At 44.7% G+C, this 27,894-nt stretch overlaps 1 protein-coding gene across 2 annotated transcripts in view; it reads right to left on the reverse strand.

Annotated features, from left to right (window-relative positions):
* Nucleotides 1–27,894, reverse strand: part of SPC25 (SPC25 component of NDC80 kinetochore complex) — a 99,916-nt gene that overhangs the window by 39,192 nt on the left and 32,830 nt on the right. For both annotated transcript variants that reach the window (XM_069208222.1, XM_069208221.1), the window contains one exon: nucleotides 22,995–23,099. In XM_069208222.1, coding sequence (XP_069064323.1) covers nucleotides 22,995–23,099 — 105 coding nt within the window. The remainder of the gene's footprint in view (nucleotides 1–22,994; nucleotides 23,100–27,894) is intronic.

The following is a 27,894-nucleotide window of genomic DNA, read 5'->3' on the forward strand; positions in this document are numbered from 1 at the left end:
GGTACACAATGAGTAAATTGTACTCATGTCTATGTGTTTTCCTGCTGCTCCAATGGGAAAACTTCAAACCAGGATACATAAAGACGAGACGTCAAAAAAGAGGTTGAACCAAATATGTTCAGTGTGGCTTCACAATTCAAGGGTCATGCCTGCAGCCACTAGTTAATTAATGCACAAAGCATGAATTCTCAGTTGGTAGCTGTTTTGCAGCTAAGACTGATGGTTACGTTAGTGAGGTAGCATTGACACAGATCACACAAGAATCAATACACAAAGTTAATACCCATAAGAGAAGGAATACTCTGCTGAGAGCAACTGTCAACAACATAGGAGAATATTCAATGTGGCACAACATATCTTTCTTATATTTGTTGTTTTAGTTTTCACAACACACAAACAAAAAGAAACCCAAAATATGGTCAACTAATCGCTAGGTTCAAACGAAGTTATGAAAACATATTTGTGCAAGGAACAAGGATGAGTTGTTAACCACCTTCTTCATAAAGATTGCATAGTACTCCTCTGTAGGGAACCTGCAATTCACTCACTTTGCGGAAGGCAATCTTTCTTGTGATTAGCTTAATAAGAACTCCTAGCCCTGGCTGGAAAGATTTAACACTGTAGTGAAATATGTGTTTTGACCACTGACTTTGTGTTGCACCACTTTGCACCTGGATTAGCTGTCCAGTGTTTACCAGCTACAGACTACATGTTGTATTCAGTTTCGCCTTAGATTCATTCTGCCTATTGACTTTATCGTAGCATTAGACATGCCATGTTAAAGGCTGCCCGTAATTTTCCAACTTGTAAACTGTGCATTCTGTCTTGTTTTCGTGTTTTTTTCTCCCCAAGGGCTTTGGTTGATAAGGATGTACTCAAACAGCAGGGAACGGCCTTGTTTTGACTTGACATCTTGGGATTGTGGACAAACCCTAACGTGTTATTTTCAAAGCATACCTAAACCAGCCAGCATGTTCGAATCGCAAAATGAGGATTTTTACCAGAAAGCTCCTTTGGTTTTTTAAGATATAAAAAAGAGCTAGTGCGACAGTGAGGGTTGGAGTGGTCTCAATCAGGATTCAGACGTCGAATGCCTGATATAGAGTTCCGTGAGGGCGGTGACCTCGGTTTCTCTCAGTCGAACAGGGTCATCGGCTTGCTGGCATAAGAAAGATGAAGCACCTGACAGGCCCTATGGTGATGCATTTTCAATTCATTATTTGCTTTGCATTTTAATATAGATACATATATTTGCTGTGTATATTGCAGTGGAGAATCATTTTGGTATGTTTTCATTTAATTGTTGTGACTATTTTTAAACGTGTGGTTTCAACATGCTAATCTCCTTTTAGGAACATCGCATAGTGAAATAATAAATGTCTTCTTTGGATTAATAAGTGCATTCCAGAGATTTTTATCAGCTCGGACATTAGTGAAAAGCAAAACAAACACCAGAGTACTTAGAACAGTATTCAGATGATGCGTCAGATGAGGTTTCCCAGTAGGCAGCAAATTACCTAACAAAGAGTCTTTTGATCAGACGCTATAAAAAAAAGAAGAAACGCATTTGTTCACAAAAGTACTTGCATGTGCCAAAAGCTACTAGATAGTCAATACTCAATTTGGCTAATGAGGATATAAAAGACATGTTTGATTCATTTCTGAATTTCAGTGTTAGCAAATCACAAAGAAGAACTACATCCGTTTGCTTCCTTGTAAAAAGTTCTCAGTGCATGAATAAAGCCAACCTGCTTCTAAAATAATATTGCGATCTTGCACAAATTGTCAACTATAACCACTATTCAAAGCATTATTTTTCTAGGCCCTGGGCCTTGCACATACAAACTCTAATGAGCCAGTATATCCATGTTTGCCATACAGTTAGGCCCGATTTGTATAGAACGTGCATGTGTCATCAGAAAAAGCTCTACCGGTTGTGGTTGTTAAGTAACAAACAATTTTATCCAACAGACAGGGACAAGGAGATTGGGTGCCAAGTACATCTCCAAAAACTTCCCCTCATCCGGAAAAGAGGCAGCATAAACCCTAGCATGAGCCGTATGGAAGAGCAAACCAAAAAGACGGGCAGGAGTTTTTTTTTTTTTTTTTTTTTAAAACAGTGGGCAGAGTTTCCCTCATTCTAGCAAATACCAGAAGGTATTGCTTTGGGTTTTACCCTTCAAATGGGAGCTTCTGGCATAGGGTTAGAAGCATTCTTCACCCTTGAATTTGGTGCTAGAATACGGTAGGCTGTAGAAACCCTCAGATATTATCTTCTGGGACAGTACTTTACCATTGTTACTGATCATGCCCCCTTTGGGAGTTGGGGGCGGTTGTTGGGCGAGAGGGTATAGGGGCAAAGTAACAAAGGTAAACCTGACATAGGAACCTACACATAAGCTGACCTGTGTTGTGGAACACTTTCTGGGTCACCAAGTAAGTTAAAGCTAAAAACCTATAGGGCTCATATGGGGACCTTCGTGGCAGGTAGGGTGGCACAATGTGGTCATGGAGAAGACTACCTTCCTGAACTCCCATGCAAATATTGACACATAAAAGATGGTTATAGTTTTGCCACAAACAACCACACAGCTAGGGCTTACTACACTAGGATTCTGCGATATACATGGACATGGAAAAGGGGTGGCAAGTTTACATCTCTCAAAACTTTCTCTAATCCCCAGAACTGGGAGCAAAACTTTAGCTGTACCCATAATGAAGCACAAGTGGAGAAGATCAGGGCCTTCATCTAAGATGGCAAGAGTTTCTTTCCCCAATCTAGCCAGAGGGACAGGGGAAGTAGCAAACTTCATGCCAATCGTAATGCCCAGGATTAACCAAAAGGCAGGGTCATCCTTGACTCTATATAAGTAGTCATCTTCAGACTCACAGTGGCGATGCTGTGGACATGACCGCTGTTTTGATACCTCCCAATAATAACTTTTCAGCCAAGTGTTTGGGGACAGAAAGAGAAGAGAGGCAGGCCAGTTAAGAGGAGCTGTTTTAGACATTACGGCTGTGCGGATACCTGTCCGATTTCTGCTTTTCAGGGCACAAAGTAAAGTCCACACTAAACAAAAGGAATGTAATATTTTAAGAGAAAAATACCTTGTTATAGATAACATGAAGGTGTGTGGTAAATTTCCACATAAAGAGAATAAAAAAGGGAAAATTGGTTATGGTGTGAATGAAACACATCAAAAACCAACTAAAAGAGGGGTTTGGAAAAAGGGAGATTTGGATAGAAAAATCCTGGTCCTGTGTATAGAGCTCCCAATACATGTACAAAAACAAGGTATACACAGTTCCACAACGTAAGTATAATCAGGAAAACCACATTGGGTCCTGATCTAAGGAAAAGATCGTAAAAAAGAGAGAAGAAAGAAGAAAGAAAGCCAGGTCCCTGGAAAATTAATTATTTTGGAACAAGAGCCCTCACTCACCAAAGGTGACATGCTTCATCCTCGGGCTTTGCTCCACGTCAGGCCGGCGCTGCAATGCCTGACGGGCCCCTCAAGGGGGGCTCTTTGCCAGAGATCTTTTGAGATATATGCCCGGTTTAGAAAGAATAGGGTATAGGATTGGAAAAATTCTATTTAAAAATAACTAGAGGTTAGGCAAATTTTATTAAATAATCCAACCACTGTCATGATTAAAACCAAAGAGCGGGGAGAGAAAAGAACAAAGTCTACGCTCCCCAAAATATTATTCACTTCCTCACTCAATTTGAGGTTAGGAATTGTACGCACAGGATCCCCTGTACGATTCACCAGAACACCGAGACGGGGCAGGTGATGCCGCAAACTTCGGACAGGTCCCAACTCAGTAGGACCTCCGTTACTTGGTGCTTTACCTGATGCGGCCCATCCACTAGTATGAGGAGGGTCCCTGCATTGTACTAATATTCCTTATTATAGGTTATATTTACACATAGGATTAGGTAGTTTAGGTCCTGAAGAATCGCGTTAGATCCATAGGACATCAATAGCGAGAAACATGTTGACCTTCTGGTGAATCGTACAGGGGATCCTTACCCAGTAAGCATCCGTTTGTGGCATGTAGTGCTGTAGATTCCCATGCTCTCCAGAACCAACACTAGATCGCATGAGTATGCAATGTTGCAAGTTGTTTTTCTCCAAAGAAGCATTTTCAAGTCACGGGATCGAGTGACTCCTCGTTCTCAGTGATGCTGCGCATGCGCACAAACTCCTTTCTTAAACTGTTTTCCTACAGGGAGGTGAGAAAAGGAGTGTAGAAGTAGTGTGAAGAAATGTGTCCATACAAATGTAACTACATACAAGTATAAAGGCACTGAAACTGCCACAGACGCCGGGGTGGGGGGTAGGGGCATGTGAATCTACAGCACTACATGCCACAAGCAGATGCTTACTGGGTAAGTAACATTTTCCGTTTGATGGCACGTGTGGCTGTAGATACACATGCTCCGCATTGACTGTAAAGCAGTCCCTCCATAAAAGCGGTGGCTAGCCTGTGAAAGTTGCAGTTGACTGGAAAAGTGTTCATAGCACAGCTTGGCCTACATTTGCTTGCTGGCGTGCTAGTACATCCACACAATAATGTTTTGTAAATGTATGTGGAGTAGACCAGGTAGCTGCTTTACAGATTTCAGCTATAGGTATTGTTCCAAATAAATACATAGGGGCTCCTTTTTTTTTTCTAGTAGAGTGCACTCTAGGAGTGACAGGTAGTTGTCTCTTTGCTTTAGCATAAGAAGTGTGTAAACATAGTACTATCCATCTAGCTATGCTATTTTTGGATACCGAGTTGCCTTTGGAAGGTAGTGAAAAAGCTACAAAGAGCTGTTTAGTTTTACTAAAGCCTTTAGTTCTGTAAATATAAAACATCAATGCATGTTTAACATCTAAAGTGTGGAGTCAGGTTGCAGAAAGAAGACTGGTAATTCAATGGACTGGGTAATATGAAATAGGGAAACCACTTTAGGAAGGAACTTCTGGTTTGTGCGAAGGACTACCTTGTCTATGAATTTGGAAGAAAAGTTCTTCCAAGATTAAGGTCTGGAGCTCACTAACGTGTCAGAGATGTGATAGCGACTAAGAAAGCCACTTTCCAAGAAAGATACTGAAGTGGGCATATATGAAGTGGTTCAAAAGGAGGGCCCGTGAGCTGGTAAGCACAATATTGAGGTTCCAGGATGGTGGAGGCGGCACTCTGGGCGTAATAACCCTTTTAAGGCCTCCCATAAAAGTTTTGATGACTGGAATTCTGAACAAGGACGTATGTTGTCTGTTCTGTAGATATGCAACTATAGTTGCAAGATCTAAGCGAATGGCAGTACAAGTTAAATTAGCTTTCTGTAAGTGTAACAAATAAACAATGCCTTGGACAGTAGCTTAAATGGAATTAATATGTTTGCGTTGGCGGCAGCAGCATACAAAGCATTTTCATTTTGCAGCATAACATGCTTCAGTTGTGGGTCTACGAGCTTCTCCGAGAATGTTCTTACATTCCACAGGCAATCCTAAGTAACTAAACTCTATGACTTCGGGAGCCTTATTGCAAAGTTGAGCGAGTTGGGGTCTGATTCGACCGTGATTTTGAGCGAGAAGGTCTGGCTTGTTGTGGAGCTTCTCAGGCGAACTACTGGGAGGTCCAGAAGTGTGGTGAACCACGGCTGATGCGCCCAAGTGGGAGCTGCAGGGATCATGGTGAGAGATGTCTGCCTGATCCTGCGAACCATAAATGGAACGAGAGGGAGAGGTGGAAAAGCGCAAGCAAATATTCCTGACAAATTCATCCATAGAGCGTTGCCCTTGGATAGAGGGTGTGGTACCTAGAGGCAAAGCTTGCGCATTTTGCACTTTCTGCTGTGGTGAAAAGGTCTATCTGAGGCATTCCCCATTTTTGGAAGTATTTTTGAAGGACTTGCAGCTGGAGTTCCCATTTGTGGACTTGTTGCATCTTGCTGAACAGGTCTGCAAAGTCAATGCCCATTCCTAGGAGATAGTCTGCCACCAGGCGAGTGTGGTGGTGGAGGAACCACTTCCATATTGTTTGAGAGAGTTGTGACAATTGTGACGACTGTGTCCCCAGGCTTGTTTCTGTAGATTATACATGGCTGTCATGTCGTACTTGCGGACTAAGACAACCTTGTGAGCGAGGTGATAAAGAAATGCTTTCAAGGCTAGAAATACTGACTGAAGCTCCAGGTAATTGATATGTAAGGATTGGTGACTGAGATCCCAAAGGCCTTGTACTGTGAAGTCTTGAGGGTGAGCACCCCAACCCATCAGAGACGCATCTGAGGCACAGGGTACAGAAAAGGCCACCCTTTCAACAGGTTGGTGGTTTTCCACCATTGTAGAGAGCGGAGAGTATGGCAGTCTAACACCAATAGATCTTCCAGGTGACCCTGGTCACAGACCACTGACGAGGCAGAAACTACTGAAATGTAGTGGTTTATGAGTCTGAGGTCCAAAATAGGCCTGAGAGAGCCACTCTTTTTGGGGATGAGGAAGTATAGGGAGCATACTCCTGTTACCTGGTGTTGTAATGGAACTGGCTTGATGGCCCCTTTGAGAAGAAGGGACTGTACCACTTGTTTGAGAAGTGTGAGGTGTTAGTGATATAGCTCCAGACAATAACTATGTTGGGTAATGGAAAGGACCTGATGTTGAACGATTCTGTAGGAACATTTTGAAGACTTCCTCTGACAGGTGTTGAGGGGATAGAGATGCGGGGGGGGTTGTTAGTCACTGTTTTGTTGTGGAGGTAGAGCCTTGGGTAGCGGTGCTCTTTCTTCTGCTTCTGTTATTGCCTTTATAGGATCCCATGGAAAGACCCTTAGACTATGAGGCTGAAGGCTGCCTGGGGTGGGAAGTAGATGCCTGTGAGGTTGTAGATTTGTAACCACCTGTGAATGTGTGGCGTAAAAAAGTGCCCCTTTGTGAGTGGGACTGATGAGCACACATGGCTTTTGCAGTGTCCATATCATTTTTCAGCTTCTCAAGGGTGGAGTCCACCTGAGGGCTGAAATGGTGCTCCTTGTTGAAGGGCATACTAAGCACAGCTTGCTGGACCTCTGGTTTGAACCTAGAGCATCAAAGCCACACATGCCTACTAATTAACACACTTGTGTTAATGCCACATGCAGCTGTGTCTGCAGCATCTAGAGCACAGCTGAAAGAAATTAGTGATTATTTGCCCCTCTGCAACAATCTGCTCCCCTCTTTTGCAGTGTTCATCTGGGAGAAATTGAAGGCACTCCTCCATCTCAACCCAGTCACATCTGGCTAGCAAGTCCTTTAAATTGGCAATACACCAATGACTGACTGCCTGTGCCCCCATCCTTTTGCCATCAGCATCCATCTTTTTACTCTCCTTATCTGGAGGAGGAGAGTCCCCTGTGGCGGACTAGCGCCTTTTTTTGTACAGTGGTGGCCACTATAGAGTTTGGAGGGACCTGGGATCTGATGTATAGCGGGTCAGAGGAAGTAGGTTTATATTTCTCATCTACTCTAGGGGTGATAACCCTAGAGCGGACAGGTTCTTTAAAAATGTCATCTGTGTGACAAAGCATACCAGGAAGCATAGGGGGATAATGGATCTCTCTGTGTGTGGATGTAAGGGTATTGCACAGGAAGTCCTGCTCAACTGGGCCCTATGCAGCTCAACATTATGGAAGGCGGCTGCCCGAGCTAATACCTGCTGGTAGGATGTACTATCCTCTGATGGGTAGGGTTGTGCGGGGTATAAATCTGGGTCAGTACTTAACATGGGATCAGAGTCATATTTGTCCCATGGATCAGAGTCCTACTGTATCTCACCCAACTCTCCCCAGTATATATAGGAGACCCCGGAGGTGTCAGATCTCTTGCAGTAGGTGAGGGAGGTGGAGGAGAAGAGAGAGGTAGGTGAAGGTGAAGCAGGGAGTGGAGGTGGAGAAGGTTGATCATGAGGAGGAGAAGGAGGAAGAGGAAGTGAAAGCTTGTGAGGTGTGCCTGTAGCCTTGTCCATGGTGATCCTCTGGAGGTGGAGAAGTGTCCAAAGCCTCTTGGAAGGACAATTTCCTCTGCACCATAACAGGGGTGGGATTTTGGGAGGAGCAATAATGCGCCCTGTACCCTCCTGGATATGGAGGTGGCACTGTCAAGCGTCTATCGTCTCCAAAATAGGTTCCACAGGTGAAGGCATATCTGAAGACTGGCTGGAGTCTTTCTACTCCGAAGGCACTGGCTCCTATGTTTACGGCACCAAAAGTTTAGGTTGGTGTCCTTTTGTCTGCACTGTAGCAGAGACGGCTGCTGGTCAGCTCGGAGCCAGAGTGCTCTGTGCTGAAGTCCGGATCGAGGTGGCTAGACCAAGGAGCTGGAGGTCAGCGCCGAAGATGGTGTTGCGGTCTTAGCTAGCTTTGGAGCCCAGCCAGAGGGTGGGGCAGCCAAAGCAGTTTTTCAGATCCAGCCACGGCTGGTCGCAGTGGCAGTCCGGCAACCTCTGTAAAGGGCTCACGGGTTGTGCGGATGTCACCTTGTTTGTGGCTTTTGATATCTGACTTGAGGTCAGAGTTCTGGATGGACAAGGCCTCCTCTTGTTCCAGCTCCTCCTGGGCATGCTCCTCCCCAAAGAGGTCCACAATGTTGTCCGGAGTCTTGTGCGCCATTTCCAACCGATGAGCCTCTCTGTCCCAAAGGGTCTTCTTTGACTGGAAGGATTTGCAGGCATCGCAGGTAGCTTCCTGGTGATCGCAGGAGAATAACAAGTTACACACCATATGTTGGTTGGTGGGGGAATTTAGAGTGACACTAAGGACAGAAACGAAACGGTGTCTGTTCCATCAGCTTATCACATTCTTCGGTGCTGCATGGTGAAGTAGGCCCAAATCGGCGAGGTTGCCCCAGGAGGCACAGTCATTGCCCAGACCAACGAGTAGACATGAACGCAAAGATGGAAATATGCCATTGAGAAAACAATGTCGTCGATAAACAGAAGATGGAAGGAAAGATTTTGAACCGGAGGAAGTTTAAAGATGGAGTGAAGACACACGTTCGAACCAGATGGCGGAGAGAAATCAATTGGTAAATGCTTTCCGTTTGTCCCTCCATGGAGCAGTTTTGTTACTACCTTGGCCATTCACCCAGTTACATGGATAATTGCATGTTTGCCGATACGTACGAATGCAAGCAAACGTCTTTTTCCTTTTGGGTCTCTCCTTCGCAATCACGCTCATGGCATCCGTGGTGCTTTTAATTATATTTGTGTTTGACCACAGACTCCACTTTGCAATTAGCCTAGCGGCATACTGTCACATTGGTGACCATCAGATTCATTTTATAATTAACTTAGTCTTAGCCACTGCCATGTTAGAGGAGCAGACACAGAAGCTGCAGGTATTTTTCAGTACCCATGTTATGCAATGTGTTTTTTTGCTCATGTTTTCACACTACATGTCTGCGTGTTCTTTCTCATCGAGGGCTAGGACATAACATGGGGGAGTCAAAGAGATAATTATGTACTAGGATGATGTTTATGGTATGGCAGGGAACGGTTTGGTTTTGGAGAGGCACCTTGGGATCTTGGCCAGTTCCAATTTGTTCCTTTCAAAACTGACCTGAAGAAGCCATAATTTTTTAACAACTTATGTAGTGGGAAGGGTTTTCTAGAACTCTCCTCTCTGGCTTATTTAAGGTATACAAGACTGAAACCAGATTGACCGTGTGGATTGAGCTCTGGCGCAACAGGGACGCCTGTGTCCGTCACAAATTCCCGTGAGGGTAGTTTTACTCTCTTCACAGTCGACAAGGTTCAACGGCCTGTTGTTGTGTTGGCTGAAGGGATGAAGCAAAATAAACTGTGCTCCATGATGATGCATTTTTAATTCTTGGTATTAGCTTTGCATTATGCATGAATGAATATATATATGAGAGAGAGAGAGAGAGAGAGAGAGAGATTGAAAGAGTTTTCTTTGCACATGTTTTTATTTGATTGCTGTGGCCATTTTTAAACGTGCACTTTCAGTTGTACACTTTTGACCTTTCTTTGCGAGCCTCACGGAGTGGTTTAATAAATGTATTTCCTAGACTAAGAGTTGCACACCATAAATTTATTTCAGTGTGTGTGTTTCATCTTGGTCCGTAGTGAAGCTAAACAATTTGGCATATAGTCAGCAGTTTGAGGAAGGTTAGAAGTTGAATGTGTACGATTTAAAAGTGAAAATATGTTTGGCAAAAAGTCAAAAGCAGCATCTGCTTTTGGAAAACGTGTGTGAACAGAGCAGAACCACATAATGTTTTATCTTGTTTGGAATAAGTACCTGTTAAAGGGAAGGATGATCTTTCAGTTCTTGGCAGACGGGGTGGATACTTTTGTCTGCTTACAGGAAAATGCATGAAAAGTGTAAACAGTAAAGGAAAATCAATAGTTAGAAAAACAGCTTGTTGACTCAAAACAAAATACTGTAACCATGGTGTCTTGCCAGAATAAGTTATTGCAGGACAAGGCAGACACATACCAAACCATAGCAGAACGTGCCACAATTAAAGTTGCCCAGAACAAATATTGTAAACGCAGAGAAAGGATAAGTCAGAAGAAGGTTCATTTAGCTATCGCTAGAGCTGGCTTTGACTGGAGCCCAGATTCTTGGGACGATGACATTTGGAGCATTGATTTTTCAAACTCTAAGATGGGGGCCAAAGTGAGTCAAGTGAACAGAGTAAGAACACGGTTCGTGCACAACCAATATATAGACAGAAACTACAGAGCAGCCCCCAAAAGCCAGCAGGAATTGCCTTACATGCTTTAGAAGATAATACCCAGCAAGAAATAAACAACATAATAGATAGATTTAAACAGCAAAAGTGGGGAGTAATTACTTGCTTGGGTTGTGAGATTGTTTGAAACTGGAGCTTCTGGATTAATGGTGGCTATGGGAGATTCTCCTAAATTTTGTTCTTTTATTTCTGATCCAGTAGTATAGTTTAGGGTTTTTCAAGGGCAACACCAGACGAATTTATTGCAGCTAGTTGTTGATGGATGTAATCTGAAGTATCCTACAGATTCAGAGTGGCTTCCCAATGAGAAACCCTGGTATACCTTGCGAGATGCAATGCAGAAAATTAAAGAGGAGGTGATGAAACGTGCCATTTTCCTGGGTACTGCACACCCAATTGTTAGACTGACCGCTTACCATACCCATAAGAAACAAAATAATTTGCCTTGCTCCACCTGCCTATAAGCAAGTAATAATGACTCTCTTGATTAATCAGACCGGGCATGCTTTGAAAGATGTTCTAGAAGCAGTCAGAGAGTTAGGTGAATTAGGTATTTGGGAAGAACCCGAGAGATCTTCAGGATCGGAGGGTTGCACAGATAACAGAGTATCCAGGAGAGATAGGTTTATGGCAAAAGACGGTGTCACCAAGGAGCAGATTGATGGGACAGATGCCAAAAGCTTGTGGGAGATGTATCGTAAAAGAGGTTTGGATTGGAAAGAAGGTAGCAGAAAGGTAAACAAGAAAGATAATAAACATGGAACGCAGAGCCAGCCAGTTGCCAGAGGAAGGAAAAGAAAGGGAGAAAAATGTTTCCTCACGAGAGAGAGGAAGATCTGGACAGTGACTGGTTAACTTTTGAGATCAGGGACAGAGGCGAGCCTGCTTGCAAATACAAAACCATGTATCCAGACCTCACTAGGGCAAAAGTCAACAGGTTTAAATCAAACTAGGAAACTGGCAAAGCTCTGGGACACAGTTGGGCTTGTAAAGATAACAGACCCATGTTGCTTTAGAAATACAATGGAGAAACAAAATGTACAAAAAGTTCGAGCATTACTGGATACTGGAGTGGCGTCCTCTCTAATTTATGGAAACCCTTAGACATTTAATGGGCACCAGTACACTAGCACAGGGTTGGGGGTAAAGCAGACCCTGATGTGCAAACTACAGTTCAAATGAAAATAGGAAGAACACCAAATAGAGAATATACTGTTTTAATTGTGCCACTTCTGGAGTACAAACGGGGAACTGACATTTTGAAAGGAATGACTTTGTATTTGGATGATGGTTATCATCAGTTCGGGTCGAAAAGATACATTTCAGTGCAGCCATGAGAGTAGGTCACCTGAAGATACCCCCAGTGAAGGTGCCCCCCAGCCACTAAGGTAATTCATTTGAAACAGTACCGCATTCCTGGAGGGCATGATGAAATAAGTAAAACCACAAAAAAAATGATTGAAGCTGGTGTAATAGCGCCAACTACCACCGAATGGAACAATCCCCTATGGCCCATGCATAAACCGGACGGGTGGTACAGAATGACGATTGATTACCACAAGCTGAATAAATATACGCCCCCTTTGACAGCCGCGGTCCCAGACATCAGCACTTTGATTGAACGAATACAGAAACATAAAGGGACATGGCATGCCACCACCATTGATATTGCAAATGCTTTCTTCTCTATACCCTTGGCCCCAGAATGTCAAGAACAAATCTCCTTTTCACATGCTGGCAGACAATACCGGGTGCTACCTTTGCCAATGGGGTACATACATAGCCCCACCATCTGGTGGCAGAACACTTGGATGAAGTATCTATCATCCCAGGCGTGCAATTGACCCATTACATTGATGATGTGATGATTCAGGGAGAGAAAGAAGAACAGGTGCAGACTCAGTTGGAGCCGGTGGTGGAACTCTTGCAGATTAAAGGGTGGATGATTAATACAGACAAAGCACAAGGACCCTCTCAAAATGTGAAGTTTCTAGGGATTCAGTGGAATCAGGGACACAGAGGTGTTGCCGCAAGCGAAACAAAAGATCCTCAAGTTTGCCACTCCCTGCGCTAAGCAAGAGACACAGCATTGGATTGTTTGTTTTTTGGAGACAGCATATTCCTCATTTGAGTCAGCTCTTGGTCCCTTTGTACAAAGGGGCAAGAAAGAAACATGAGTTTGAGTGGGGCGAGCAGCAGCAATGTGTCTTTGATTTGGCAAAAGAAGCAATTCAACAGGCTTTAGACTTGTTGCCAGTGTAGGAGGGAGACATGAGTTGCATGTAACTGTCCAGGGACAATATGCAAATTGGGGTATGTGGCAAAAAGAGGGCAGGATGAGGGTGCTCCTGGGGTTCTGGACTAGGACACTACCTGACTCTGGGGAGCGTTATACTCCCTTTGAAAAACAGCTTTTGGCTTTTGGATACTGAGCAAACAACATTAGGTCATAATGTGATTCGGAGACCTGAGATTCCAATTATGCAGGGGATGATGAGTTCACCTAACTCTCACTGTATAGGACATGCACAAGAAGCTAGTATCATACGCTGGAAATGTTACATACAAGAGAGGGCTCGAGTAGGAACAGCAGGCACCGCAGCTCCACATGAACAGGTGTCACAAGCCCCTGTGCAGGATGAGGAGAGGGTGCAGGAGGTACCATAGGTAAAAGAGTCACAAGTGAGATGGGGTACGTCATTTGAATCCATGTCCCAAGGATAGGAAGCATGTATGGTTAATGATGGTTCATCCAAATAAGTGGGTACCAAAAGACATTGGACAGTAGTGTCATATAATCCAGCCACCAAAAACTGTTGACCACTAAAGGAGAAGGGAAGAGTAGTCAATATGACACGCTCTGTACCAGGTGCTGAAACAGTAGCTGTCTGGAACTTGTCATATTTACACTGATTCTTAGTCTACTGCCAATGGATTAGCCACCTGGCTTCCCACATGGCATACCCATAACTGGTACATTCACTCCAAAGAGGTGTGGGGCAAAGAGTTGTGGCAAGAAATTTGGGAAATACTCGAGCAAAGTACCGTTACTGTGTATCATGCAGATGTTCACTGTGCCATTGACTCACCGGAACGCTGAATTCCCTGGCAGACGAAAAAGCCAAAATCTAAGAAGGCAGAAGTGGCAACACAGGATTCTGACTTGGTGAGGATGGCTCAATGGGCGCACCAAAAATGTGGACAACTGGGAGGACAACCCACTTTCAGGTGGGCAGAGATTAGAGGGATGCCTATTCCCCTAGATTTGATAAAAACTGATTTTACAATGTCCTATTTGTCAGCACACACAACAGAGATCTGTCCCGCAAACTGTCAAAAGGTCAGTTGGGGAGAGGAAAGTTACCAGGAAGGATACGGCAAATGGATTACATCGGGCCACTACTGATTAGCCGCGGGTGTCAATACGCCTGCACAGTAGTGGACACTTACTCTGGTTATCTGATTGTTGCCCCCTGTAAACATGCCACTCAGCACAACACCATGAATACTCTAGACTTGTTAATGTTATACTATGGGGTACCACTCTGGGTCCAAAGTGACAGTGGGTCACACTTCAAAGGAAAACTGGAGCAAGACTACTGTTCACAGCACACTATGGAGTGGATGCACTACATCCCTTACTATCCACAAGCGTCAGGACCGATTGACAGAATGAATGGCTTGCTAAAAGATCAGTTGCAAAAATGATCTGATCGGACTCTGAAAAAGCCCATTTAAATGAAGCCCTCTTGATTCTGAATAACAGACCATTAACAAATGCTGAAACCCCCCTGAAGCAAATGCTAACCCCAGCTTTACAGATACAACCACACGTGGGCACCAACATGTACTGGGGAAAAAGTCTGGAGCTTTAGCTCCTTGCAGAGCTACACCAGAATCTGCAGGTCTTGACCTACATGCTTTAAAAGCTTACAGAATGAAACCAAGAGACATGGCACTGTGTGAGACAGGTGTTGGAATACAGATTCCCCCAGAGAGTTTTGGATTGATTGCTCCCAGATCAGGGTTGGCACTTAAAGTTATTCAGTCTTGGGGGTGGGGTGGTGGTGGGGGGAGTAATTAATGCAGATTACCAAGAAGAAATTAAGACTATCCTGTTGAATAGCGGAGAAACTGATTTATTTATACAGATCGGAGACAGAATTGCCCAGCTTGTCACAATCCCAGTGCATGGAGGATTAGTGAGGAAGGGGACTGCCCCAGCCCTTCTTACAGTACGTGGGGAGGGAGGTTTTCGTTCAACTGACAAAGACCCTGGTGCTAATATATGGATGGAATCACCAAATGGCCCTCCAGAACCTGCAGTAATTATAGCCAAGGGCCCCAATAATGTGTTGTTGATTATGAAATGGAGGAAAGGAACGATGGGAAACATATTCCAGCTGACAAACGTTATTTGAGAGAATGATCATACTTTCTTCTGTTACAGATCATACTCCACAGTGTCTATGCCCTCAGTGTGCTGTGTGGTCTCCTTTCTTCGGGCGTGTGTGTGTGTGTGTGGGGTCAGGAGGGACCCAACAGCCCCAACATCAATCTGATTGATCGATCACACCGAGCAACACCGTTGCTACACTTGTCGGAGAAACATCTGGACCCACTTAGCACAAATTGTGCTCACCAGATCAGACTTCTGCATAGGAACAATGCAGAGTACCGTGAATGTTCTATCAACCTGTTTGATTGTCATACCTATGCCAGCAAGTATCTTGTTAGAAATTTTCAAAGCCACTAACCAGGATGAAGATGTGCAAGAACATGACGTGAAAACTCATTTCAGCCCTGTAGCAGGGCGGCGCAATGAGGACACGTAGTCAGTGGTCGAATGATATGGTGAATTTTATTTCAGGTAAAGGTATGGTTCACGTGGTTCTATGTTCTCCGTGTTTACGAGGACTCTCTCTTTAATTCTTCTCCTCGTCTTCTCGTTTCAGGGCTCCCAGGAGGTGCATGTGGGAACAAGAGCAATAAAAAGACCGGTAAGTAGGCTATCCTTTGCTATGGTTTTTGTTTTTTTCTATTTTATGTTCTTACCCCTCCCCCCTTTTGTTTTCCGCTCTGAATTTGTCTGGCTCTCCTTTGCCTTTTCTATGGCTTATGCTGGCTGCCTCTTCTCTCTCTTCTTTTATTTTCGCTTCTTTTGTGCTTTCAGCTTATTTTCTATAGCTGTTCCTTTTCCTCTTTCTCTGTTCTCACTGTTCCCCAGTTCTCTTCTTTAGGTTCTGTATGGGCTTGCACTTCTCCAACGTCCGGTGATCACCAACTTCATTTTGATTATTGACTTCATTTTATATTTAACTTAGCGTTAGCCACTGCCATGTTAGAGGTGCAGACGTAGAAGCTGCAGGTATTTTTTTTTTGGGCCCATGTTATGCAATTGTTTTATACTTATGTTTTCACTCTAAATGCTCTTTCTCTTCGAGGGCTAGTACATAAACATGGGGGAGTCAAAGAGATAAGGATGTACTAGGATGATGTTTATGGTACGGCAGGGAACGCTTTCGTTTTAGAGAGGCACCTTGGGATCTTGACCAGTTCCAACGTGTTCCTTTCAAAACTGACCTGAGTAGCCAGCATTTTTTAACAACAACTTATGGAGCGGAAGGGGCTTTCTAGAATTATCCTCTCTGGCTTTTTTAGAGGATATAAGACTGAAAACAGATTGACCGTGTGGATTGAGCTCTGGCGAAACATGGACGCCTGTCTCTGTCACAAATTCCTGTGAGGGTAGTTCTACTCTTTCTTCACGGTCGACTGGGTTCAACGGCCTGTTGCTGGCAGAAGGAATGATGCCAATTCAACTGTGCCCTATGATGATGAATTTTTAATTCCAGGTTATTTGCTCTGCTTTGTATATAAACACACACACACACACACACACACACGTTTATTCGTTGTACATGTTTTTATTTCATTGCTGTGACCGTTTTTAAACATGCACTTTTAGTTGTACACTTTTGACATTTCTTTGCAAAGTTTAATAAATGTATTTCCTAGACTAAGAGTTGCATACCAGAAATTCTTTTCAGCGAGTGTGTTTCATCTCGGTCCGTAGTGAAGCAAAGCTTGTGGCAAGAAAAGTCCAGTTACGAATTTACAACGCTAATGGCTCTAACTCGAGTAAACATGAGACCTATTGCTTGCAAATGCTTGTTTAAATAAAGACGGCTGTTCCCGCAACCACAAGAAATCCGAAAGTAGCCTATAACAGTGCCCAAAGCAAGTCCCTACTGGACTAGTGAGCTAACAAACAACAAAACTTCAGACAACTTTGGTTGTAATGGGTCAATGTGCCCGGTACCATGCCAATCCACAAGTTTCCCAACATCTGGCACACACTGCTTTTATGGATGGACGCCTGCTGCCAACATGACATCAACAACTTTAGGTTAAAAGAAGTCAACTGATGGCGCTCAATCTCCTAACATGTAGATGCAAATTGCGTAAGTGCAGCACCCGCCCCTGCTTCTGCAAAAGAATAGCCTCCTGAAGTGGCAGTTTCATAGAACAGATGCTCAAGGGCTGAGGCTGGCCAGCTTCTATTGGCGAAGCACAGCCAGCATTTAATTTCATAACAGAGGAGAGGGGGTTCTAGAACTCTCTCCCTGAGGGGTTTCAAGGTATAAAAAGACGGGGAGACTTGGCACTCAGACAGGAGCTCGCCTGTGGACTGGAAGCGTTGCCCAGGATCTACTTGTGATCCCGATTGGGTCCCTGGCTGACTGATCTGAGAGCTCAAGTCATGCTGGCGAGGATGATGACTAACTCAAACAGTGAAGTATTTTAAATCTTGATTATTTAGCTCATGTATACATGCTCCGATGATGCACTATACATTTCTTCTTAAGTCTTGATACATGCATTTATCTTTGTATATACACATGTTCTGCTGCACTTGGGTTATATGTATATTTTCACATATTCAAGTCTTTTAGTTGATGTTTGGTAAGTGCCTTAATGAATTCATTATTCAGACTAAGTGCTGAATTATTTTGGCATTGTGTCCTCTTTTCTTAAGTGAAAAGCAATACACCGCTCTTGCTAGTTGCAGTACCACATGACGGTGAAGTAGTTAGACAGCACCCGCCTTCCTTTTATGGGACAAGAAGGCCTTTAATGCGAAGCAAATTCCTCTCAGCTTCAAAAAGTTGCTGTGGAGTTCAATCACCACCAGCGGCCTGAGATCTCGACCTCTCCCAGATGGCATCCCCAACCCAGCAGTGATGCATTCGTGACTACCATAAGGTCTGGGTGGGGTAAGGAGAGGGGCCCGCCACCAACCCAATAGCAGTCCAGTACCCACCACTGCAGATCTTTTCTAGTCTCCTCGAAATCTGGATAAAGTCTGACAGATTCCCCTGACTCAGAGGCTCAAGTTATCAGCATGGAGATCCAGGACGCAGGCTGAAACTTTAGGATCATAGCATGAATGTGGTGGACTCTGCACTCCAGGGTAAAGGCATGAAAAAGAAATCGTACTGTACCCAGAATAGCTCAGATGAACAGGAGTGCCTGTGAAAGTGGGACTTAGCAGTACAGAGCTGCATGTTGCTCCTGCTGTTGAGAATGTTGTCTCAATACCGTGGTCCTGGCCATGAAAGGTCTCAAGGGCTTGTGGCGCTGGTGAAATGCCACACAGATTGTGACATTTTATGAAACTGCCTTGTGGGAGCAGAAAGACATTAAAAGGAATTTGTTATGACTCTCCTCTGCTCTCTTTGAACCATTCCAGTGCAAAATCTGCTTTTTTGTTAAGGATTCCTGGACATTCCTGTAGCACTCATCTTGTCATGGCACCAAAGGCCACACCAGTGCACATTGCTCTGCCTAAGTAGCCAGTCGTTTTCAATATAGAATGAATGACAAATTTTGCTGAATCGCAAATGACTTGGATAGACTGAGGAAAGGACACCCGAAGGTCGTCTGTTGGTAAGTGGATTATTGGTAAGGGCAGGTAAGTACCTACACTTAGCAATAGGCCACTAACCTCCACTTAGATCCAGTTAGGTCTCAATAAATTAAACCCAGCTCAACCCTTGGTAGCTTGTCGACGAGCGACAAGGAGTAACTTAAGAGACAAATGTGTAAAGCATTTAAAAATCACAAAACAGTAAATAAGTAAAACACAAAACACAATACAAATCCAACACCAATTTATCAAATTAGATTCGATTTTTATCTTTAGAATGACACCAAAACTAATAAGGGGAACCGTAGATATGAATTTTGAAAGAATTAGTGCTTTTTAGCGCCTAGAAAATATAAAGCGCCAATCTGGTTGCACCTCGACTGGTGCAAAGTCAAAGTTTAAGGCCAACCGTGAGGGAGCCCTGCTCGGCTACAGCAAGCGGGAGGCCTAGGTCAAAAGTTTACCTTCGGACTTAGTCGTTTTCTTGAAGATTTTCTTCAGCGGGACAAAGTCACCAGTCCGATCTAACCTCCCTGGAGCCCTTGCTCGGATACGCGTCGTGCGAGCCCTCGGTGAAGATGTCTACGTTTGTCTTAGACGATTTTTTGAGATGAAAATCCTTTGTCTGGGCCGAACCTGAACCTTCATCTGACATCCCTGGACCACTCTTCGGATACACTGCTCGGGAGGTCCTGGTTAACTTTCTACATTCGGACGTAGTCACTTTTTTGGAGATTTTCATCAGCAGGATGAACCTGCAAGTCAGGCTAGGTCGCGGTTGAGGTAAGCCGGCTAGAGTTGCCGCTGCAGGCTGGTCCCTTTATGGAGCTTTTTCCAACAAGTTCTCCAATCTTCTGGATCTTCTTCCAGAAGGTCTTTTAAGATTCACAGCCCACCACAAGGTTTCAGAAGCTCCGAGTTACTCCTTGAGGTTGGGGGACTACAACTCCCAGAATGCACCTGGTTTAAACGCCAAAACGGACAGTGGTCAGTTTCTTTAGGATTTGATGCAAGGGACTCTGGTTAGCTATTTTTCACCTGTAGCAAACAGAGTCCCTCCTTGAACTAGTTGAATCCAGGTAAAGTCCTTCTTGTGGTGAAGTGTGCAGCTGGTACAATCCTTGGGAGTGCAGTGTCCCGGTGCCGGTCAGGGGTCCAGCAGGGCAGTCCTTCTCCTGATGTTCTTCCTTGTAGGGATCTGAGGTGTGCATGCAGCTCAGCCATATTTATAAATGATCCTGGGTGAAAAACAAGAGGGTCCTGGATCTCCATTTCGATGCAGGGTCCTTCCCCCTGTGATGACCACTTCCTGGGAAGTGTGTTAAAAATCAATCCCAGGGAGCAACAGTCACATGGCTGAAACTGATTTTTGGAGGTTACATCTGGCTGAGCCCACCCACTGGTGTGGCTAAAAATCCCAAACACACCCCTCTCCTAATCTAATCAAGAGGGCACCTGCCTGGGGTTGCCAGATGTGAGGGAGGTGCTGGGTTGCTCAAAATGTCCTTCCCTGCCTTTGAAGACCAGTTTGGCAGCCCTCCCCCCTTCGCGCTTCCCCATCTGCGGACGTAGTTCTCCTCCCCAGGCACATCCTTTGTGTTCAGCCCAAGCCACTTCACACCTCATCAAGGCAGCCTGGCCAGGCTGCCAGAGGCTGGGCAACCAGAGAAGGGCACTACAGAACTTAAGTTGGCAACTTTTTAGGAAGAGTATTATTTATTATAAGAATTAATTTAATACCAAACTCGAGGGGGACTTTGTTAATTAAAAGAAAGTCTCCCCATTTTAGCCTATGGAAGCTATTCACTGCATCGAGGGAAACACAAATTTGGCTGTTTTACCTCACCAGGGCTTATAAAACTATTTTTATAAGGTCCCTGCTTATAGGCGCATAGCACCCAACCCTAGGGGCTCATAGGGCACACCTTAGGGGTGACATATGTAAAAATAAGGTAGTTTAAGACTTTGGAAGTCAAATGTGCATTTACATTTAATTTAAAAGCAGCTAGCCAGGCAGGTCTGCCTTTAAAATGACCCAGGGCACCCGTAGTGAAATATGCGTTTTGACCACTGACTTCACGTTGCGCCACTTTGCACCTGGATTAGCTGTCCAGTGTTCACCAGTTACAGACTACATTTTATATTCAGTTTAGCTGCCTATTGACTTTATTGTACCATTAGACACTGCCATGTTAAAAGCTGACCATACATTTCCACATTGTAAACTGTGCTGGTTTTCATGCTTTTTCTCACCAAGGGCTTTGGCTGGTAAGGATGTACTCAGACAGCAGGAACAGCCTTGTTTTGATTTGGCACCTTGGGACTGTGGCCAAACCCCAACTTGTTATTTTCAATGCAGACCTAAACTAGCCAGCATGCTTGAATTGCTAAATGACGTTTTTTTTCCAGAAAGCTCCTTCTGTTTTTTTTAAGATATAAAAGACCCAGTGCGACAGCGAGAGTGAGAGCGGCTTCAATCAGGATTCTTGACGTCGGATGCCTGATATCTGTCCCGTGGGGGTGGTAATCTCTTTCGCAGTTGAACGGGGTCATCGTCTTGCTGGCACGAGAAAGATGAAGAGCTTGGCAGGCCCTACGGTGATGAATTTTTACTACATTATTTGCTTTGCATAATATAATATAAATCCATATATTTGCTGTGTACATTGCAGTGGAGAATCATTTTGGTATATTTTCCTTTCATTGCTGTGACTATTTTTAAACATGTGCTTTCACCATGCTAATCTCCTTTTTAGGAACCTTGTGGTGAAATAATAATAAATGTCTTCTTTGAACTGAGAAGGGTATTCCAGAGATTTGTCAGCTCGGTCATTAGTGAAAGCAAAACAGCACCTCAGCAGTGCATCTATGTGTGCACTACCTATGCTGGGGTCCCTGAACCTACATGCCCTACCATATACTAGGGACTTCTAGGTAGGTTGACATAGCCATTATAATTAGCCTAATTTGCATAATCATTTTACACAGAGCACAGACCCTGGGACTGGTCAGCAGTACACAGGGCACCATCAGTCATGAAAACACCAGCAAAAAGTGAAAAATGGGGGAAATAAGTTGGGGGGCCTCTGCAATCAGCCCTGTTTTCTCACATTGTCCAAGCACCTGGCAAAACGTGGACCACAGTAGTATCCCCAACTGGCACGAAAACATAAGCGGAGGCTGGTGGATGAAAAAATGTGTTTCCCAAATATTTCTATTCGTTTAGATTCGCAAACAGACGGAGTTGGAGGGAAAGCATTGGAATTAATCTTGCTGGTGGACATCGGTTCCAGCAGGCTCTCTGGCATGGGGTGTTGAGTAAGAAAGGCGAGGCGAGGCAAGACAAGGACAATGAGCAACCTGCCTGTTAACTTGTGGACCTGAACAAGCTCTTCGCTGTTCCTGAAGTTCCTCTCTCTCAAACTCAGACTTTGCCAAACTGTTTTTTGAGGAATTGGTATACACCGGCTTTGGAGACCTCTTATGTGGGCACAAAACACTGCATTACATGCAAGTGGTCATGCTAAAGGCTCAGATTGTGCCACATTTAAGTACTCTCCTGCATCTTTTAGAGCTATGGAAAGGTTGGGATGTTTCTTTCAAAGGACATTAAATTGTATATAGTAATGGGTAAGTTGCATCAATAAGTGTTTCTGACTGGCATGAATCTAGAGGTTATCCCTAAAGCAGGCACACTGGCTACTCCCAATAGGTTCAGAAGAACAAATCCTTGGATGTGAGCTTCACACCTGATGCACATTTGCCCATGACCATTTGAAGAACATTTATGGCTAGTCCAAGCGTTATCTTCCCTTCATAATAATTGTCTAAAATCTCTACATTACCTTGGAGGAAGGGCACTGGATTTAGCTTGAAGTAGATCTTATTTGCTGTAGTGGCTCTTGTCCTGCAGCTCCTTACACATGCTTTTTACAACCAGCTCACCATAACCTTACCCTTGTGCATCCCTTAGGTACAGGCTGTAAAAAAACATGACTGCAATACAGAGAAATATGACACTGGTGGAGGAAGCTGCCTGTTGCTCATGCACCACGGACTCCCCTTTATAATTTTCAATATGCTGTGAAAGAAACATTCGAGGCCCTGGAACAACCAGCAAAGACTTTTTTGGGGAATGGAGCAATAGGAATTAAGGGCTAGATACACAAAATCACGATGGCAAGTAACAATGTTCATTTCAAACTGTGTGCGCATGTTCATTTCTTGTCAATATTCTTCTTTTTTTTTTTTGTTAAAAGATCAAAAACATCCGTCTTTCCCAGAGTAAAATCACAAAGTACACACAGAACCATACTTACCACATACTTTGCGGATTTCAAGTCCGAGCCGCTCTTTGAAAATGGTTGCAGATTTATGAAGTTCTTTTAGACGTTCTTTGTTGGCCCTTTTGCTTGCTAATATGGCTGCAAGAAAAAAAAAAAAAAAGTTTCAAATGCATACCTTCTAAATAAAAAATTCCCAAAGGCACCATCTCCCTAATTAAGAGACCATCAGCAGATTCAATAAGAGAAATCTGAGATGTGAGCAGCATTGGGGAGGCTGGAAAAAAAAAAAAAAAAAAAAAAAAGACAGCTCTACTCTACCCCACACAAATAGGGTATCCATGGATTTGGCATGGAGCATCCCTTATCGAAACCTGATCTTAACTGAGTTTAACCTTCAATCCACTAGGGCCATACACCCACAGCCCTGTATGTGGTTTTAGAGATTAGAGCCAAGCTGCTCAATGTTTTTCTTTGTACTGCAATAGGGAATGAACCTCTAAATTTAGTAGGTCAGGGGGAAACTTCATGTTGCTGTTCTCTTTTTCAACACCAGGACACTTTAGGGAGGAAGCCATTGTACTTCCAGGATAAACTAACTGATATGTAGCTAACATCAGTGATTTCGGCAACATCTCATAGTGGCTTTATAGGGGGATTCCTTATTCCCTGCCAGGTCCCCCAACTCTCCCTCCAAGGAGCTCCCTCTTAACAATTACTTTTTAAGTAAGGCAAGCAGACTTTATTTCTCATCATCCTTCTCCACAGGAAGTGACATTGCTTTTTCCAGCATCCAAGTCTTGAAGAAGAGAAACCAAATCCTGCTGTCCACTTACTTTAATCCGCTCCTCAGAGCATACCACTGCCCAGGTATCAAACCCCTGAGACTCAGAAAAAGCCCTTTTGCATCGATAGGACCTGGGAGTGGCCTAGTGCCAGGACTCCTGATCCCCTGAAACATACAAGCTAATATATGATCATGTGTGTCACCTTGCACCCTACTCTGCTCATCCCCACACTCACACCTAAACCAGAGAAGCACTGACATAGCATCCTCACCATACACATTCCACTAACCAGTGCGCACCTTCTAACTACTGAACACACATTCCATCTCACACTAATTACATGCTTTGCATTACTTCATGCATGGAAAACCTAACCACCACATCTTCAAGTTCAAAGCCTGAATATGCCAATGGGCATGTGTTACCAGCAGGATGCAGGAGGTTATGATGTCCAGCAGCCTCAGAGTCTGTATCACCAACATCAGTATCATAGCCTGAATATCCCGGACTCGCTTGCTAGGATAAGCCCGAAATAGCACAGTGTGAAGAACAGCTCTGATGAAGAGGAGCACACCTGAGAAGTAGTCAGGTGCGACTTCAGCACATTGGTAACGAACCCCAGGGATTGAAGGAGATTTGTTGTAGTCTGGAGATCGGAGACGACCACCTAGGGTGCGCTTGCTTTCAACAGCTAATGTTGGTGATAGGGAAGTCTGAGGTTCCCGTCTTCCCCTAAGTGTGCTCCAATCACTGCCACCACCTTGGTGAACACCCAAGGGGTGCTGATGAAGCTGAAGGAAAGCACAGCAAACTGTAAGTGCTTGTGACCCACCATGAACAACCAATAACATCAGTGGGCGAGCAGGACGGGGATGTGAAAATCTGCTAATCTAACACCACCATCTAGTCTCCCAGGCCTAGGGCAGACAGAACCTGAACAAGCATGAGCATTTTTGAATTTCTCCTCTTTGAAGCAGAGATTTAGAAGGCGTAGGCCTAGTACAGGACGAAGGCTTTCAGTCGTTAGGCACTAGAAAGTTCCAGGAATATCAACTACAACCTACTTCTGATACTGGCCTCCTCTCTATTAGTCTCCTGGCCTAAAGAGCCAGCATTTCCTGGCAGAGCAACAAAAGATGGTCCTCTGTCACCCAGTCGTAAGTAGGTGGCATAGGTGGAGGGGCAGCCACAAAGGGGATGGAGTAGCCCCTTTGTACAATCTGATGTTATTGACGTTCAGTGGGTAGGTGATGGCAAATCCTTACTACGACTGGATGCCCATGATAGTAGGCAAGCAAGTTGAAAGGGCTTGGAGGCAATGACTGCCAGGAAAGTGTTGGGCTGGCCCTGGCTTCTGACCACCTGCCCTACACAGTCTGCGGGAACTGTGACCTCGGACACAAAAAAGGTGTGGAAGCTTGATGACCATGGTGGCTGGAAATGTATTGGCATGGTTGTAAACCTCTTCCGAGGCCATGAAAGGCAGACTTGGGGTGGTGAGGGGACATAGAAAGGCCCAAGGACCAGGCCAAAGTGCTGGAGTCCTGAAAGTGTTCTAGTGCCAAGTCCGCCTTCTCTCCAAAGCAACTGAGTCAATTAAAGGGCATGTCCACAAGTGATGTTTGAACATCCCCCCCCCAAAAAAAAAAGACAATAGTCCTCAGCCACAGAAATCGCTCCGCCAAGCTAATCAGTCGAGTCCAGACCACAGCGAGTGGTGAACTTTGCTTGATCTATTCAGTCAGCAATATCCTGAGCCGCCTCCTCCGAGACCATTGGCAGCACTTGCGTAATAGAGTTCCAGATCTTGTGAGAACGTCCCAAGAGACAAGCAGTGTTCACCGTCTTGAGTGCTAGGCTGGCAGAAGAGAACTTTCTCTTGCCAAAGGAATCCAGCCTCTTGGATTCCCTTTCTGGTGGAGTGGAAGGGAACACACCAGGCTTGATTCTGGAAATGAAGGCATGGATCACCAAGCTCTATGGAGTGGGGTGCTGGGTGAGGAAACTGGGATCCCTGGAGCAGGGTAGTGGTGGTGGACAATGATCCTGTGCAGGGCTTGGACCTTGACCCTAGGAGGGCATTATTGAGGGCTTCATTTAAGGGAAACAAGGGTTCAGAGGGGGCTGATCCCAGTTGAAGCACATCTGTCAAAATGTAAGTCTCGAAAACCACTGAGGGCAGCTGAAGATTTAAGACCTCAGCTGCCCTAAACACCACCATATTGGACAAGGCCTTCTCCTCCGTAGCCATAGTAGAAGGGGAGACCAAGTCAGTGTCGGATGAGGTGTCCAACCCACTGGCAATTACCAGATCCTCATACCAGGGAGCCCTCTATCGTCCAATGGATGGCGACATGTCCCATGTACCAGGCCTGTCACAATCAAAAGGCCCTGGCTCCAATCCAGAAAGCATGGTTCTGGACAGCGCCTCAACCGGCATTGTTCGACAACGGTCCTGCTCAGTTTCAGTGTTGAGGATGATGGGGATGGCGCCGGAGGAGGCAGGGTGTTTAACACAGGAACGGGGGTGCCAGAGGTGGTCTTGGTTTCACTCACGGCGCCGCTCCAGATCCAGCATCGGATCCATGGGGCCAGACTGGTGCTGAGGGCATATCTGCAAGTGGGAATCCATTAGGGGCCCTTCCCGAGCCCATGGGACCTGAATACTTTCCAGAGGGGGTGATGAGCCAAAAGATTAGGTTCATGGCCACACAGACCTCACAGAAAAATTGGGGAAGCATGGAGCCGACCCTGGTCAGGGCTCCACGGAGGAGCAAAGCCTTGAGTTCCAATGCTCCCTCGCCCCATCCAAATATTTGGACAGATGCGGAGACGTTGAAAACTTCTTAGACTTCTTTTTGAGTGACTTACCAGACTACTTTGATTGGGACAACGACTGTTTGGTGTGACTCCACGAGTGGTCCTGGAACCTCCACAGGACTGGAATCTTGACAGTTGCGCGGGCCATCCGACATCAGGCAACAAGGAGCTTGAGGGAGCGCTCCCCCAGTGCCTTTGGGTGCATGTTGTGGCAATCCTCGGAGGCCTTTGAGACATGGTCTTTCTCGAGGGACTAGAGACAGACCAAGTGAGGGTCTGTCACAGACATCTGTCTGTGACAGGTGCCACGTGATTTTAAATCAGCCTGTTTCTTGGGAGACATCCCTGTCGTACTAGGAGAAAGGATTTTTTTTCTCCCAAAAAATAAAACAAAACATCGGAATAAGCCATTCAAAATTATCTGAAGGCCACTTCTTCACAGATCTGTGCCATCCGTTGCTTCTCTACACGGGCAGTCACTGATGTTTGAGGGCAAAACGCCTGGGGGTAGGTGGCAGCAATCTTTAAGGTCAGATAGCCAAGGAGGTGAGGGCGCAGGGGGAATGAAGAGGGTAATGCTCCCAGCCCTTTGTGCTGAAGTGGGGAAGATGTAACACAAAGTATATCCACATTAGGGCAAGACACAGGTGGAGAAATAAAAACAAGTGGGGAGGTAAAATCTGCAACAGGGACACAATAAAAGCGCCAAACACCTTTTTAATTGTTGGTCAATAGGAGAGATAAAACTCTCATCCAGCTCTTGTGGAGGAAGAGGGCTAGATGAACACCTCTTTCAACAAAACAGGGAGAATTTTATATATACACTCTCAATGGCAATTTTGTCAAAAACTGTACATTTTCATCATTCATACGTTGTAACTTAGTATATACTCCTTGCGATCTATCATTACTCAAACTTACCTCAACCACTGTCGTCCAATAAATGTTTTTAACACCAAACATGTTTTCATGCGTACTATACAACATCACAATTTACTTCCATGATGTAAGTCATACATGTTTGAGCAACACAGGTTTGGGAGTAAAGGTTATCAAAATAGCCGAACTCCTATTCTGCCAGTGGAAGTCATATGCAGGCAGTTATTTGCCAAACACATGCTTCTGTGTAAGAGACGCTGAAAGAACATGTCATTTTGAAATGGTTAGCAAGAAGAAAAAAAAAATTCTGAAAAATTGCATTTTCTGGGTAGCCTACTAGGACTAAGGACCTGATTTAGATGTTGGCGGAAGTGAATACTCTCTCACTAGCGTGATGGATATCCTGTCTGCCGTATTATGTTCCGATTAAACCTTATAGAGATCGTAAT

This window comes from Pleurodeles waltl, chromosome 9 (genome assembly GCF_031143425.1).
Source record: "Pleurodeles waltl isolate 20211129_DDA chromosome 9, aPleWal1.hap1.20221129, whole genome shotgun sequence".
NCBI classification, from domain to species: domain Eukaryota; kingdom Metazoa; phylum Chordata; class Amphibia; order Caudata; family Salamandridae; genus Pleurodeles; species Pleurodeles waltl.